This window comes from Ochotona curzoniae, unplaced genomic scaffold (genome assembly GCF_017591425.1).
Source record: "Ochotona curzoniae isolate NIBS_2020 unplaced genomic scaffold, NIBS_Ocur_1.0 contig_4612, whole genome shotgun sequence".
NCBI lineage: Eukaryota > Metazoa > Chordata > Mammalia > Lagomorpha > Ochotonidae > Ochotona > Ochotona curzoniae.
This window is the reverse complement of record NW_024466343.1, coordinates 13,304,852-13,321,244: the sequence shown is the minus strand read 5'-3', so window position 1 is coordinate 13,321,244 and position 16,393 is coordinate 13,304,852. Positions and strand designations below refer to the sequence as shown.

General features: G+C 40.1%; 1 protein-coding gene across 2 annotated transcripts in view; it reads left to right on the top strand.

The window, feature by feature from the left end:
• TTLL7 (tubulin tyrosine ligase like 7) overlaps positions 1 to 16,393 on the top strand; it is an 87,681-nt gene that overhangs the window by 22,803 nt on the left and 48,485 nt on the right. For both annotated transcript variants that reach the window (XM_040987351.1, XM_040987350.1), the window contains exons 9-12: positions 4,833 to 4,927; positions 13,293 to 13,440; positions 13,526 to 13,599; positions 15,394 to 15,529. In XM_040987351.1, coding sequence (XP_040843285.1) covers positions 4,833 to 4,927; positions 13,293 to 13,440; positions 13,526 to 13,599; positions 15,394 to 15,529 — 453 coding nt within the window. The remainder of the gene's footprint in view (positions 1 to 4,832; positions 4,928 to 13,292; positions 13,441 to 13,525; positions 13,600 to 15,393; positions 15,530 to 16,393) is intronic.

The window sequence follows — 16,393 nt, the reverse complement described above, 5'->3', positions numbered from 1 at the left end:
GTGCTCCTGAGGATGTGGTAACTTATTTAGCAGAATCATTTCAGGTAAAAATTTGTTGTGGTAAAATTGCAGAAATTGAAAAACATAGGAAAATGTTTTTAGTGGAACACACAGAAGTTGAGTGGATTATAACTGCTGCCAATACTTTATGGACTTTTAACAAGACCTGAGCTGCAGTCACCACCGTAGCTGGAAGACAAAGCTCCTCGCACTCTAGTGGGGACTCGTGTGTGTATTCTGTGCCGTTGTAAGCATAAGGGAGAAACAGGGACTTAACACAGACGGAAGAGTGGTTCGATGTCTGTGTCCATGTGTGTATTTGAAAGTTTATGTGTCTATAAGAAGTTTGCAGAGGAAACACCTGAGTGGAGTGTTCAGTTCACAGATACAGATCGATGCTGGACAGCTGGGTGGATGGACAGGTGACAGGTAAGGTGGAGGGAGGCTGTAGGAGAGGATTGCAGTGGTTGACAAGCACAGAATTTGTTGTTGACAGGGGAAAGGTTGTGCTGTTTTTGATAATGAAACTACATTTTAAAAATTAATAAAATTTTAAATGATTTTGTCTTACAGTTTTTATTGTTGCATGCATTGATAAGCCGTTGAATTTTGATGCTGTATTATCTGCTAGGTTTTGTCTTTTTCAGAATTTGGGTAGGAAATATCAAACAATGAAATCCTCAGCAATATAGAGAAAAAATTTTGGTGGGGTACAACCCAGATTTTCAGTTTCTTCTGTCAGCTATTTGTGGTGGTTCTCTTATGTTTTTCTTTGCCTTTCTCATGAAATTTAAAACCAAAATGCCCAAAACAATGCTGAATGATAACATTGAAAGAAACTTTCTGCATTTATACTTGTGTTTGTGTATGTGTGTGTAGGTACATTTCCTCTTAGACTGATTTATAATATAGTAGAGGGAAGAATTAAAGTTGGTGACAAGAAAGGAATTTGAAGTTGTTTTAAACCAAGATCTCAGTACAATTCAAGAGGAAGGATGTGCCTGGAAATACCACATAGGCTGGTGTACATTTATTCATTTGCTCTTAAGTATCTAATTTTTTATAATCTTTTTGCACATAGCAGCAGAACTGTCATTAATTCATCATTCTACATTTCAGACATTTGAACTTGTATTAGTAAAATTTAAAAACAAGGATTTATTTATTTGAAAGGAAGAGTAACAGAGAAAGAGACACAGTGAGAGAGATGCATCTTCCGTCTACCAGCCAGGACATTCTTCTAGTTTGCCACAGGAGTGCAGGGGCCCAAGAACTTGGGTGATCATTTGCTGCTTTCCCGGGTGCACCAGCAGGGAGCTGTGTGGGAAGTGGAGCAGTCAGACAACACTCAGATGGGACGCTGGAGCTGCGTGACAGCCTTACTTGTTGCCCCTGTTGCTGGCCTTTAAACTTTTTTTTTTTAAATGTACTTATTTTCATTGTAAAGGCAGATATACAGAGAGAAGGAGACACAAAAAGAGCTTCCATCCACAGGTTCACTCCCAAGTGGCTGTAACGACCAGAGCTGAGCTGATCCAAAGCCAGGAACCAGCAGCTTCTTCCAGGTCTCCAATGCAGGTGCAGAGTCCTAAGTGCTTGGGCCATCCTCTACTGTTTTCCCAAGCCACAGGCAGGGAGCTGGAAGGGAAGTGGAGCAGCTGGAACATAAACCGGCACCCATATGAGAAAGTAACACATGTAAGGAGATGATTTTAGGCGCTAGGCGACTGTGCGGGGCCCTAGTTCTAAACTTTTCCCCGTAAATTACTTGCCCATTCTCATCACTCATTGAGAGAAATGTTTACAGCTTTCAGGTAACTGATCAACTTCCTGTCTCAAATTGCTTTTGAGTAAATGTATGTCCTTGGAATTTTCAATTAAATTCCTTTTCCTTGTGGTTTTTTCATGAAGATATGATGCTTATCATCTTCTAAATCATAAATGTACAAAGAAATCAGAATATGATATGGTCAATCTCTGCAAAAAGGGAGCCATGCATTCGTCAAAATGATGGCATGATGAAAGGTTTTCATAACTATGAAAAAAACAGGAGCAATAAAGTATAGTTTGTATGGATAAATACAATGCATATTTTAAATCTGCATGCACAGAAAATGTCTGTAATGCTACAATGTATCAAACCGTAACGAGGGAGTTCATCCCTATGCCAAGGCTGAGAAATAACCTTGACCGGACAGATTGGAGCTGCAGTGCACCTGAGTAAACAAGCGGGCCCAAGCAACCCTTATCTTCCACTGTCTTCTACCGCTTTCTCCTCTGTGTGGCTCTTCAGTGACATTTCTGGAATTGGCTGTCCTAGGCCTAAGAGACATCTGTCCTGTACCTTTTCACAAATGTGTGTGTGTGTGTGTGTGTGTGTGTGTGTGTGTGTGTGTGTGTGTGTGTAAAAGTAAAAAGGTGTAATGATTTGGTCATTTCTCGGACTTCACACTCTAGTGCATCTCCACCTGAATGTCTAGTTTATAAAACTTGAATGTTTTTTCTCTTGTCGACTGACATTGTATTAACTGGGTTCCTAGCATCAGCCAAAGAGCCCACCTAAGAACTAAGAGGGTGGCAGGGTGAGTTCCTTCTCCCTTCCCTCCGTATTGGGTTTACAGGTGATCCTCTGCAGTTTGCTTTCCTTTTCTGCAGTGAACCTGTGCCCTGTTACGGAGAGCAGCCAGTGATTGCTCCTTCACCTCTCCTTGTATACTCTTCCGCCCACATCCTAATTCAGCCGGGATGTTCTTCGCAGATGAGTCCAATTAGTCTTTTTAGCTACAAGCCCAGTTCCTGTTCTTGCCCATCCCAATGAGTGCCAATTAACTCCTAAACTCACAACACTTAGGTGAGTCACAGGTGGGCAGGAGCCAATACCTATCACCTGAGAGGGGTCAGTATTGCATTGTTGTGTAACCACGCCCCTCACAAGTCCCTTTAAAAGGCCCATGAAGCAGGGGCTCTTGCTCTCTTTCTGGCCAGGTGTTTCTGTTACTTTAGCACCTCGACTCTTGGCTGACCCAGGACAGGTAATCCCCTGAGCATGGTCCCTGTGTACTGCCTAGATGGGACAATGAATATAATAACGTTTTTGGTTTGTGTTCCAGGAGAGGTGAGGCCTAGCAGTAGTGGAATGTGGGCAGAGAAGCCAGGGAAAGGTGAATGTCTGCAGCTTTGTAAGTGTGTCCAGGTTATTCGTTGCATGTCTCTTAGGCATTCATCGCGTATTGTTAGGGAAGCTGGGACATAGGTCTTCAGCTTAACGGATGGACTTAAGGTTGATGACCATTTGTTCCCCTTTGGATTATGATTGGTTGGATTGCTATATGGACTTATGATGTGCTATTTCTAGTATGCTCTGTTATCACCATGCTTGGTTAATAAAGACTCCTTAATAAACCTTAGACATGTTTGGTGTGGTCTCGCTCGCACCTCGTAACAGCCCCATTTCTTTTTTTTTTTTTAAAGATTTATTTTTATTATGTTTTATTGGAAAGGCAGATATACAGAGAGGAGAGACAGAGAGGAAGATCTTCCGTCCGATGATTCACTCCCCAAGTGAGCGCAACGGCGATGCTATGCCAGTCCGAAGCCAGGAGCCTCTCCCGGGTCTCCCACGCGGGTGCAGGGTCCCAAAGCTTTGGGGCATCCTCAACTGCTTTCCTGGGCCACAGGCAGGGAGCTGGAATGGAAGCGGGACTGCCGGGATTAGAACCGGCGCCCGAGGACCTTAACCACTTGCGCCACCGCGCCGGGCCCCACAGCCCCATTTCTAATTAGAGACATTGTACTGCCAGATGATTTCTTGAATTCAATGTGGTATTTCCTCCGGTACCAATTGTAGGATGCATCTAAGCAATCGCTTAGTCTTCTGTGCTGATGGGTTTGTACAATTATGTTCAATTATGTCTAGTAACTTCCTTCTGCTGCTGCTGCTTTTTTTTTTTTTTTTTTTTTAAGAAAACCTGGGTCCTGGGGGTTTGTGCCACAAAGCTACAAAGCTAAACCATGGTTTTTGGCATCAGCAGCATTCTAACCAGCTGATTTAACTGATTGATTTTTTTAATCAACTGATTTAATTAACTGATTTAACTAATTAAGTATTTGCTGTTGCAGGTACATTTAGTAACAACAGTAAAACCCAATGGCAGCAAAGACAGAAAAACAAAACTCCAGCTTTGGAAGTGGTAGAATATTGTACAGTGGATTTTAGGGCGTAAACTGCTGCTTTTTTCATCTTAATGAATTCTTGGAAATGATGTCAGAAAGAAAGTAGTCACAGGTGGCTCACTATTCCCATTACAATCCTTGCCTAGCTAAGAAAGTTCATAGTGGCAAGTCCGTAACTCGCTTATGATTCTCTTCTGAGATGATCACTACTGCCTTTCCAGTGGAGACCGATGGTCTGCTGTTTAGAGCTGGTTAGCAAGCAACCAAAAAAAAAAAATGTGTTTTTTAGGGAGTAAATGAATTCATCGGAAAGAGCTGGTGCAGTCCAGAGAGAACACTGAGCATTCACTTCCCTGAACTTAAAATCTTGAACACATGGGGGTAAAGAACTGGAAAACATGCAGAGGAAATGGAAACAGTGAAGACACAGGAGTGGGCATAAAGGATGTGGTACTCACAGTGCACAGGCATTGCTTGGCCCAGTGAGATGGGGAATGTGGGCCTAACAGTGACCACTTGATTATCTGGCTGTTCAAGTTTTGAGGTTGATTGTGCAGTCCCACTGGATGAAGGTCTGACTTGAAAGAATGAATATGTGCTGAATATTTACTGACTTTCTAACGTTAGGCTGTTTTCATTATTTTCTTTGTAAATTTTAGATTAATCGGGCCCCAAGCTTTGGAACTGATCAGAAAATAGACTATGATGTAAAAAGGGGAGTTCTGCTGAATGCACTGAAGCTACTAAACATCAGGTAAAATATTCCCTTGATCTTCTGGAATTTATTCCTCTGTATGTAGCACATATGACTCATTTGCATGGAGTTGGCTTCTAACCTTTTATATCTTTGTATTTATACGTTAAGTTTATTGAACTGTTCTTTAAACTGATGTTTTTGTAAAAATAATTAAAACAACTTTCCCTTTCTTCCTTCATATTGCTTCTCTTTCCTGTGTAATACTTCACATCTGCAGTAAATGTTGTCTATCACAGGATTGGTGTTATGATTTCCCATGAGGTTGGATTGGAGAGGTCAGTTCCTGTAGGAGACCCTCTGGATTGCCCTCCTCATTTTGCAAGGAGAAGCTAAAGCACAGATGGGTTGTTCAGAAATCAAAAAGAAACCTCAAGCATGATTTCCTTGGCTATATAAAGAGGGCTCAGCCAACTGTATTATGCTGCTTGTTCAGTGGAGGCCAGCTTTTTCCTAATGTATGCAGGAAGGCGGCAGAAGATGACCCAAAGTGCCCAGACCCTTGCCATTGCCAGTCTACTGGAAGACTAGGATGGCATTCTTGACTTCAGGCTTCAGCCTACCCTAGCCTTGACTATTGGGACCATTTGGGGAAACAGATGGGAGATCTCTCTGTGCCACTTTGTCTTTCCAATCAATAAGTGAATAAATCTTTAAAGAGCTTTATTTTAAAAACTTGTTTATTGATATGTAACACTTGAGAGTCTTGATGAGGTATAGATAAATATTTCCACATATATGTGCAGTGTTAAGTCTGTCAGATAATCCCATTATTTCATCTTTATGTTGGAGCCTGTGAGTGCCTCTCTTCTAGTTCTTTGTACAGTGTGTTGCCAACTGCAGTCATCCCACTGCACTCTGAAACACTAGGACTCATTCCTGGCTAACTTGTTTTGGTAGCTATTATCTAGCCCCTGTTTATTCCCCCTCCCCCTGCCATTCCCATCCTACAGTAACCACTATTTTAAAATCAGTTAGATTTAAATTTTTTTCTACATATTTGAGGGAACATGCTGGATCTGTCTTATGTGGCTGGCTTATTTCACTTACTGTAATTGAAAGTGAGGTGTAGACAGTCCAAGCAGTCAGACATGTCTATGCCTAAAACTATGGGCAGAACCTGTCCTATATTCTGGCATACTGGGTTAAGCTACTACCTGTGATACTGGCAGCTCTACTTGTGATCCAGCTCCCTACTAATGTACTTGGGAAAACATCAGAAGATGGTCCAAGTGCTTGGGACCCTATGTCCAAATGAGAAACCTGGATGGAGTTCCAGTTGCTGGCTTCAGCCTTGCCCAGCCCTGACCATTGCAGACATCTGGGGAGTAAAGCAGCCAGTGGAAGAGCTCTCTCTCTCTGCAACTCTTTCAAATAAATCAGTCAATCTTAAAGAAAGAAAGGCAAGGACAAATGGAATTCAATATCCTTGTCTTTCTTAGTGTCTCACAGTGAACACAATCTCTAACATTTAGAGTATATGCTAACAAGGCTTCTGTTACAAACATGCGTCTCCCACCCAAGCAGATGGAGGGCTCTGTGAACACGTGTGTGGCTGAAGTTTCGCTGTGGCAGCTCTGTGATGGGACGTGACAAGAATGAAAATGGGAACTAAGAATATTAGGAAAAATCTTGCTCATTTGTTAAACATTACAAGGCTAATTTTCATATGGACTCTAAATTTCGGACAGAATACATTTCCATGATTCCAGGCATCCCCTATCTACATTCTTTTAAATCTAAGTCCTACAATAATCCTTTATTCCTCATTATATTATCTTTTTGCTCAAGAATCTAACTAGATTTCTATTACCAACACTAGTGTTAACCTTTTTTGTAAAATAGCCTAACCTTAACTTTTCCATGCTCTTTCTAACCTAAACTGTTTTAATTAAGCAGATTACTTTAATAATTTCCCCTCATAGCTTGCCGTTTTCACTAATGATTTATTCTCTCTGCTGGTCTGAATGCTTTTCTTCATTACCTGTGGGCTCAATGCCATCTCTAATTATGAAGTGTTCCTTTTGGCCTAAATAAATTTCTTTCTTTTTCTCCCTTAATTTCGGAGGAAACTATGGTCTTCAAAAAGAAGTCAACAGAAACCCATTCCCAGACACTTGGTATGGGAAGGAGATTTTGTTTCAGGAAGCAGTTAGGAAAATGAGGAGGCCCAGGCTTTGTAGAATGAGATCAAGCTCTAAAGGAACAAAGGGAGAGAAAGATCTGACCAGATTTTCATTTAGTCCGTGGCTGGCCTGGAGTAGGGAGGGATTTAGTACTGATTTGTTCACTTTTAAAACTGGTTGATTTTGAAGATTGACAGGGGTTGAGTTCATTGGTAATATTGGATGGTGAAATGGGGCTTTGGAAAGGCTATTTATGTTCCAGTTGAAACAAATAAGCCTGGACAAGGGAGAATGGTTCTCCCAGGAAGACACAGTTTAACCAAGCTGGGAACAGCATGGTGAGCAGGTGGCTGCTCAGCTCCTTTGTGAATCTGAGGCCCTTTTGCCACTCAGGCTCCACCTTTAAGGTCCAGGACTCTACAAGTGTTTGCCTCTTTACAGTATATGATCTCTTATGCTCTGCACCACTTTACCTGGGCATAGCCAATTCTTCTCAGTTGGACTTAAGCTTTTTGAATTTTAGAATTGAGGTTTTCATATTCTCTCTCATTTTCAGAGCAGTGCTTTACTTGCAGTATGATTCCATCTAGATCTCCAAGTTCATTGTACAAGGTCTGTGAGTCACTCAGGATGTTCCCTCCTAGGGATACAGAGCTGACACAGTGGGCAAGAACTGATCCCTTTTATTTCGATGACAAAATACAATTTGAATTCAGGGTTCGAGTTCAATCTTTTGGAACACTAGGGTTAGAAGTTTAAGAGACAAGAGTGTTGTAGTGGCAATTCTGGGTTAAGAGGCTCTTCTTACCTCTAATAATTATGTCTATTACAGTGATTAAGATGGGATCTAGAAAAGACATTCACAGTGCCACAAGTCCCTGGATCCAAGGCACTCATTAGCTGCATTGGATTAGAGTAGATTAGATAGCCTGGTCCTTGGATGGTGGCTATAGGCGTGTTTCTATTTGCTAGTGCTGGCTGGCTCTTGCGCGTTTATCCTCATTGGCCGTTTGTGACACCAGTTTCTGGCATCACTTAACTATGAGAATTTCTTTGTCTCCCCTTATGGTTCTGTTACATTCTGCTCCTTGGGATATACATTTTTCCCCCACTGTGGTGTTACCAGAGCACTCTTTTTTGAAAAATCCTATTCACTTTTGTGGCAAGATTTGTGAATTTGACACTGGAGTCCCCAATCTATGATGTATGTGATGAGGTATAGATTGGGGCACCTGCAACTCGTCTCACTCTTAAGTTGTATTTATTGCTGGCTGTTGACCATGTCTGCTGGATGCTTTTGGTCTACTATATGCTCAGTAAAATGTTGGTTAATAAATGAATCACTGAACGAATATTCTCTTGATACTTAAGTCCAATATGATTGATGTATTTTTTCATTCAGTTATGTTTCTCTTGCTGGTTTTTCTCTATTCTAATGAAATCATATCTTCAGCCTAAAAACATAAATCTAACATTCACATGTTTTTACTGGACATTTCTTTAGGGTATAGTTTTGAGGTAGAAGGAGAAAGAGAAATCTTCCCTCTTCTGGTTGACATCCCACAAGACTGCAGTAGCCAGAACTAGGCTGATCCAAGAACAGAAGATTGGAGCCAGGAACTTCTTCCAGGTCTCCCACATGGGTGCAGGGACACAGGGATTTTGGTCCTTATCTAATGTCTTTCTTGACAGGGAGCTTGATGGGAAGTGATGCAGCTAGGGCTCCAATGGGAACCATATGGTGTGCATGTGTTGGCTTCACCTGTTACACCACCAGTTCCTTACTGGACATTTTCGAAGAGCCTAATGCAGGGGCCAGGCTACAAAGCAGAGAGTAATCCTTGACTCCTTTTCTGGTGAATGAACTGAATCCTGCCATTTTTCTCCTTTCCAAGTCTAAGAGTTTATTATCTCTTTCTTGGACTTTTTTTTTTTTTTAATTGATTTCTTTCTTACTTCCCATTTTGCAGCTTCAAATCTGTTGCTTTGCCAGTCATTCAACAACTACCTGCATTTATTGAGTGTCCACTGCTACTGTGGCAGGTATTAGGAATTTAAAGCCTCTTCTATTCCAAGGTTTCTGCTTGGAAGACATCTTACTTGCTAATATGTCATTCATTAGGGTAAAGGTTATAGGGGAGAATTAGGCTTAGAATAGTGATGGGGGAAGGTAAAAAGGGAGAGATAACTTTCCAACATTGAATTTTTAGGTGTTTTGAGACATGTAAGCAGAATTGCTAAGTAGAAAATTGGATATACGGGACTTCAGGGGATAGTAATGTCTTAAATCGACATTCATGTGTGGATTGCAGTTGATCCTAATGAATGAGTTCACACCGCTGAATTGTATATTTTGAGAAGTTAAAGAGTGGGCAAGGACAGAGCCCCAAGGATTGCCAATATTTAAAGAGATATTTCTAAATTCTGGTGTTCTAATAAGATTGTTTCTACACTTTCAGATAAAGTTTAAAGTTCTTTACAGTATGTATAAGGTACCTTTTGATATCTAGTGAATTACTAATTTTTAAAAAGTTGTGATAAGGTATAAAATTTTCTATTTTAATCATAATATTTATAATTTAAAATTTTTAGTGTTTTTTTAATATTTGAAAGGTAGAATTATGGAGAGGAAGAGACAGAGATGGAAAATGAAGGGTCTTCCATATGCTGCTTCACTCCCAAAGTGGCTTCAATGGTCAGTTCTTGGTCAGACCAAATCAAGGCGCCTGCAACTATATACAGGTTCCCTGCATGGATGATAGGAGCTCATGCATTGAGGCATCTTCTGTTGCTTTCCTGATCCATTAGTAGAGAAATGGACTTGGAACAGAGCAGCCAGGCCTCGAATTGGCACTCAGCTGGGTTGCTAATGTGGCAGGCAGTAAATTAACCCATTGCACGAAACTCCGGCCCCCATTTTTAAGTGTATAATTCAGCAACATCAAGTTGCATTCACATTGTTGTAGGATTTTGACCATCATCCATCTCCAAAACTCTTTAGTAGTGCAAAATTGAAAGCATGTATCTACTAAACACTACTCTTCCTACTTTCCCCCTAATCATGGTAAGTCACCATTCTTTTTCTGGATTTGAGTGTCCTGTGGTCATATTTAACTTTTCTGTTGCCTGTCAGTGAATTGCACAAATTGGATAATATGTAAATACTAAGAATTTTTTGGGGGGATGTCAAATTTCTTGAATTCCAACTCTGAGAGGACTGTGTATTTTCACTTTGACTTTTTACTGGTGGCCCTCTGAAGAATCCTGAGCCAAGTGTAACTGGCTCACCTGGGAAAAAATAAAGGCTTGCTTCCCCTGATCGTCTCTCTCTTTCTCCTGTTATAATGCCACTGATGCAGCCATGGAGGCCCACCCACCTTACTTCCTCTTATCCCAATTTCCCCCCTTAAATTGTCCCATCTCTCAATACTGTTACAATGGCAATTCAAGGAGAGCTACTTGAGGGGATGAACATGCAAAGCAAAGCACCTATGTTAGGTGTCTTATTGGAGTGGAATGCTGTAGTTACTTGTCTTTCTGTTACTTGCTTTCTTCCATTAACAGTAGACAAGGGGAATAGACAAGAAATGTATACATTGGAACAAAAGACTGTGCAATGTTGTTTTGGATAAACAAAATAAAACAATGCATATATGCATTACACAAGCCAAACTGATGAGGTGTATAAGAGAATTGATTCTGTGTTCACATCCTCCTCAGACAGTTCTCAGTAGATCTTACTCTTGGTGGCTTTGCAAGCTTTCTAGAGGCAGTTTAATCTGTTTGCCTTGTTGGCCACATATCACTAGCTTGTGCATTTGTAACAGGCAAGCTACAAGAATGGTCCCATATGGTAGAGAAGTCTCATTCCTAGAAAGATCCCCAATGGTTCTATAACAGCTATTTCAGTTTAGCAAGGTCTAAGCTAGAACTATAACTAAACAATATCCTGGATTAGATCTAGCTGTGTTATCACAATCTGGGCTTTTATTTGGGTCTGTTGATAGTACAGTGTCTTAACCAACATCTGTATGCACCATACAAAACAATAAGCAGCATAAACAAGAATGAGTATAACACAGTGTATGTCCTATGGAAGAGTGTGCTGAATCAGAAAGTAACTTACTTCAGAATCATTGAGCAATTTCCCTACAAATGTCGTTGTGTTCTTGCTCCAATACGTGTGTGTTTTCTTTATCAATTATTGGATCTTACTAGAAGTTTAGAAAGCCTTTGCATCTTTTCAAAAAGATTTATTTCTTTTTGGAAGCTAGAATGATAGCAATGGAGAGGGAAAGACAAAGGAAGGTATCTTGCATCTGCTGGCCTACTCTCCTAGTGAATGAAGTAGCTCGCATTTGATGCCAGGAGTCGAGAACTCCATTTACGTCTTCCATTAAGGTAGTAGGAACCCAAATACCTGGGCCAGGCGTGTTAACAGGAAGCTGGATTGGAAGCAGAAGCACAGGTGCGACTCAACCTGCCCCTGCACAGCAAGACCTGTCCTGGTTTTATTTTTACAACTTACCTTTAGACTAAACTATTTCCTGTGGGATTAAGCTGTAGAGAGAAATAAGGGTGGTGTCTTTTTAAAAAAAACTTATTTTATTATTATTGTTTTTATTATCATTACCATTTTATGATACAGTTCCATAGGTCCTGGGATTTCTCTTAACCCCCCCACTCCACTGAGTTCCCCTATATTATTACAATAGTATAGTTCTTCCTAAACAGTCATATGTTCATCATTGTGGGCATGGACAATGGCAAAGGGTCCAACATCCTGTTGTCAAGATATAGTTAACAGTTTCATTGGGAATTAGTTTTGATCTGGAAGTAGAGATGCATACTACATTGTATCTCCCATCTGGATAGGATAGCCTCCCTTACACAGTTACTATACATCTCCTCAAGTGAAAAGCCACAATACAAAATCAGCAACAGGAAGAAAAAGAGAAATCTACAATGCAATGAGCTTAAATAACTTGCCATGGGGCTTGGCGTGGTAGTCTAATGGCTAAAGTCTTCCCCTTGTATGCATGCATCTGGATCCCATATGGGTTTCAGTTCTAATTCCTGTGGCCCCACTTCCCATTCAGCTCCCTGCTTGTGGCCTGGGAGGGCAGTCAAGGAAGGACTGGTGCCTTGTGACCCTGCAACTTGGGAGACCTGGAAGAAGTTCCTGGTTCTTGGCTTCAGATTGGCTTAACTCTGGCTATTGTGGCTGCTTAGGGAGTGAACCTGTGGATGAAAGATCTTTCTCTCTGTTCCTCTTCTTCTCTGTATATCTGACTTTGCAATAAAAATAAATAAATCTTAAAATAACATGCCATGAAGTTGAGCATAGATAGTAAGTTGTTCCCACCCTGGTGAGTTTAGATCTAAAACGAGTAATTTACATTATTCATTTTTTTAGCTGTGTTTTCCTTCTTTTCAGTAATTGTAGGTAAAGGTTCAGGGGATAAGGACGGATGAAAGTTAAGATGCAGAGGTAGAGGTAATTCAGGGAAGCTGTGGACGAGCTTTGGAAGAGCTTTGGGTACGTGACATGGATATGAAGGTTTGAGGGCTGGGTTTTTTTTTTCTCTCTGCAGCTTCTTTTGCCCTTTAAATATCTTTGATAGTCTCAAAAGTGTTCTTATTCTTGGTAATGAGGCTAATTTGTCATTTCCTCTTACCAATGCCTGAAAAAATGAGCAACAAAATTTCTTGTTGATCTTAGCCTTTCTTATTTTGGCCCAAAGAAAGCTAGTTTTGGAATATCAGATGCCCCTCATTTTGGAAATTTGAGTTCAGTCGTTTTTGTATGTATTTCCTGGGTGAGCCAGTGTTCATGACCTGATTGGCGTTCTCTGTAGGGCTGCTGCCTATCCTAGGAAGATCCCCATCTCCTACCACGTCTTGCATACTGACCCACAAATTCATACTTTGTAAGAACTTCAGGAGGGAACATTACTGCTAAATCTACTTGACAAGGACACAGACTCAGCAGTGAACTAACATTGTTTAGTAAATTGCTAGGATGGGTTATTAAACTCGAGTCTGATTCTTCCGATCATATGCCATTTCCATTTCATCTTATTATGAATACTGGATGGTTAGACAAACATCCCTAACATGCTTGAGGATCCATAAATCTAATAACGGACTTCTGACGGGATCTGTGACCTCTTCTAGTTCTCACGAGGATGACATCAGAATTGGTTTCAAATTCTGGAATGTGGTCTTTTGTATTTTAGGACCAGTGATAAAAGGAAAAACTTGGCCAAACAAAAAGCTGAGGCTCAGAGAAGGCTTTATGGCCAGAATTCCATCAAAAGGCTTTTACCAGGTTCCTCAGACTGGGAACAGCAGAGACACCAGTTGGAGAGGCGGAAGGAGGAGCTGGTATGCAAATGTTCAAAAAGTAAATGCCGTTTGAATTGCATGATGTATTTCTCCAACTTCATTTGCAAAATGTTCTCATTTCTAGAAAGAAAGACTTGCCCAAGTACGAAAGCAGGTGTCAAGAGAAGAACATGAGAATCGCCATATGGGGAATTATAGGTAACTATGATGTTATAGTAGTCTAGTTTGAAGTAATGAAGTGTCAAAACAACCATTGTGTTTTTAAACTTTTTGACATTTTAAACTTATATAAAGTGAACAAATTTCATGATACAGATTCAGAAGCATAGTGACACACTCCATCCCATGCTCCCTCGAGCCTACATTTCTTATCCACCCTCCTCCTTCCCTGTCTGCCTCTTATTTTCCCTCCTAAGTTTTACAGTGTGATATTTCATTTCACTTTGCAATCACAGGCTTAAAATCCATTAAAATATCAATGACTAGCTAGTAGACAGAAAGAAAAAACTACCCTAGCATGCCTCAGGAATGTGACAAAAGCTGTAAACAAGAATCAAATCCTAGGATGTCAGTCTCATTCGTGAAGGTTACAGTTCTTTGTACTCTGTGTTTAAGAGTGCTAGGTGTCACGGATCAAGGAACAAATAAGATATTTGTCTTTTTGGGATTAGCTTATTTACTAAGCTTGATGTTTTCTAATTGGATCCATTTAATTGTGGAAGACAAGATTTCATTGTTTTTATATGGCTAAGTTGTATTCGGTAGTGTATATATGCCACATTCTCTTTATAAACTTCTTGGCTTATTTTAAGCACTGTTTCATTTGAAGGTGTGCTTTTTGCTTAATATGTTTTAAGAAAGGGAAGGTGATCAGGAAGCATAGTTCCAGAACTGAGAAAGCTGCTTCTCGCTGCCTCTGATATGTTTTTAGATCTGATATGTTGAAGTAGCCACTTTTCTCTGATGGTGTGATAGTTTAAGAAAGTCAGGCTTCAGATCTCTTAGAACTCCTTCTGCCATGTCATTGTAATCATTCCACTGCGTTTTGAGTTTGAATGCTTCAGGAATTAGGTAACTAGTGTAATTATTTGAAGGATCCAGATGTGAGACAATATAGAGGGATGTATACTGTACTGAAATGGAATTCTTCACAGTGTCACCAGATATGATCAAAAAGGCGCATCTAGGCTTTTTGTGTTCTTTGAAAGATTGCCTCCCCTCTCAAGTCCTGACATTGCATTTGAGGGTCGGGGCATGTTGTTCTGGTTGTTTGTATGAAGTGTATGAAGTCATTTGATCTGGTCCTGCCAAGACTACAGCAGGAAGAATTTGAAATTAAAAGAATTTACACAGCAGCCTAATTTTTGAGTTGGTAATTTTGTATGGCTCACATATGATGCTGTAGCTATCCAATGGCTCTTATCAGAAAAGAATCCTCACCATCCTGTATTACAGAAGATGGTCTTGTTCCCTCATGATGAAAATGTTCTCGTCTGGCTTTAAAACCACATCAGTGGTGATAAGAATGCGTTCTTTCTACCTCACCTCTGCCCAAAGGCAAATTCCACCCCTGTAGGAGATCCTCAGGAGTAATGCCCATATTATCCTATGCTTTAATAACTGCTTGAGCCAAGAACTTTTGCATTATCCCTCAGAATTAAAACGTTCTCATTTGTTATGCTCCATGTTTCTCCCATTTTCTGACCTGCTATTCTACTCCAACCATTTCTTCCCAATCAAATGCTTAAACTCTAATTTATGGAGAAGCATTGTTTAATGGTAAGTATGTGGTATTTTAAAATTTATGTTCACAAGGGGCAAACATTTACAAATTTCTCATAAATGTATTCGTCTTTATTTTTAGCCACCTGGTATGACTGCAATAGTACTCTGTTGTAGTACCCTGACCATCGGTAGACCTTGCAGCTGACCTTCACTATTGAACTATGATCGAGGTTTAATGACAAATTAATTTATGTGATTTTGTTGTAGACGGATTTACCCTCCTGATGATAAAACACTACTTGAAAAGTATGAAAATTTGTTGGCTGCTGCTTTCCAGACGTTTCTTTCAGGAAGAGCAGCTTCATTCCAGCGAGAACTAAATAATCCTTTGAAACGAATGAAGGTAAAGAGAAGAGGTGCCTAAACAAAGGCAAAAGAATGTGGCCAAACAATATGACTTTAAAAACAACAGGGTCTTTGTCTTACATATAAAAAATATTTTTAAGATGTACTTCTCCTCCTTTTTCTCTTAATGGTTTGTAGTATTTCATAATAACTAAGCCATTATTGTGCTGTAATAACATTATATTTTAATAACTTCTTGTTATATGAACATGTGTAAGTAGCTGGATAGAGAGAACCATTGAATTAACTAGTGGTTTGACACTCATTATTTGAGTTGTAATTAACAATATACAGTATTTTTTCTTGATAATACACAGAGCTGGCGTATGAGAAGAGGTAATTAGCACACACTCATACACATTCTCTAATCTGTTTACCTTAATGAAGGATCTTTCAGTTTTATATGGCAGCATAATAGGCCACTTCAGTTGTTTGTTCATTATTCTGCAATCATGGCCAAGCACACTTGAGTGATTCTTTCGTAGTTTGGCCTGAGATGTGCATTTATCTGAAAGTAGAGTTTCACACAGTCTGCTGGGGTTAGAACTGCAAGGTAGCTTCGAGCACATGCTTGCCATGTCAGATAAGATAGCTGGAGCATATGAAAGATAGCTGATTCTTCTTTTTGCCTGTGTCATGTCTCAGCAAGGTCATCAGCCTCTGAACTTGGTGACTCAGGATGCCAAAAGCAAGCATTTTAAGAGGATTCTCTTTGTTCCAGCAGAATGTCTCTGCCTATCACAGCCTTGATCTGTGCCCTCCTATACACAGTACTTTTTATTTACAGATTTGGCATGTTTTGATTGCTTAGTTCATCTGTCATTTTTCAGTTCATCTGAAATTTTAGTTATTAGGATGAGAA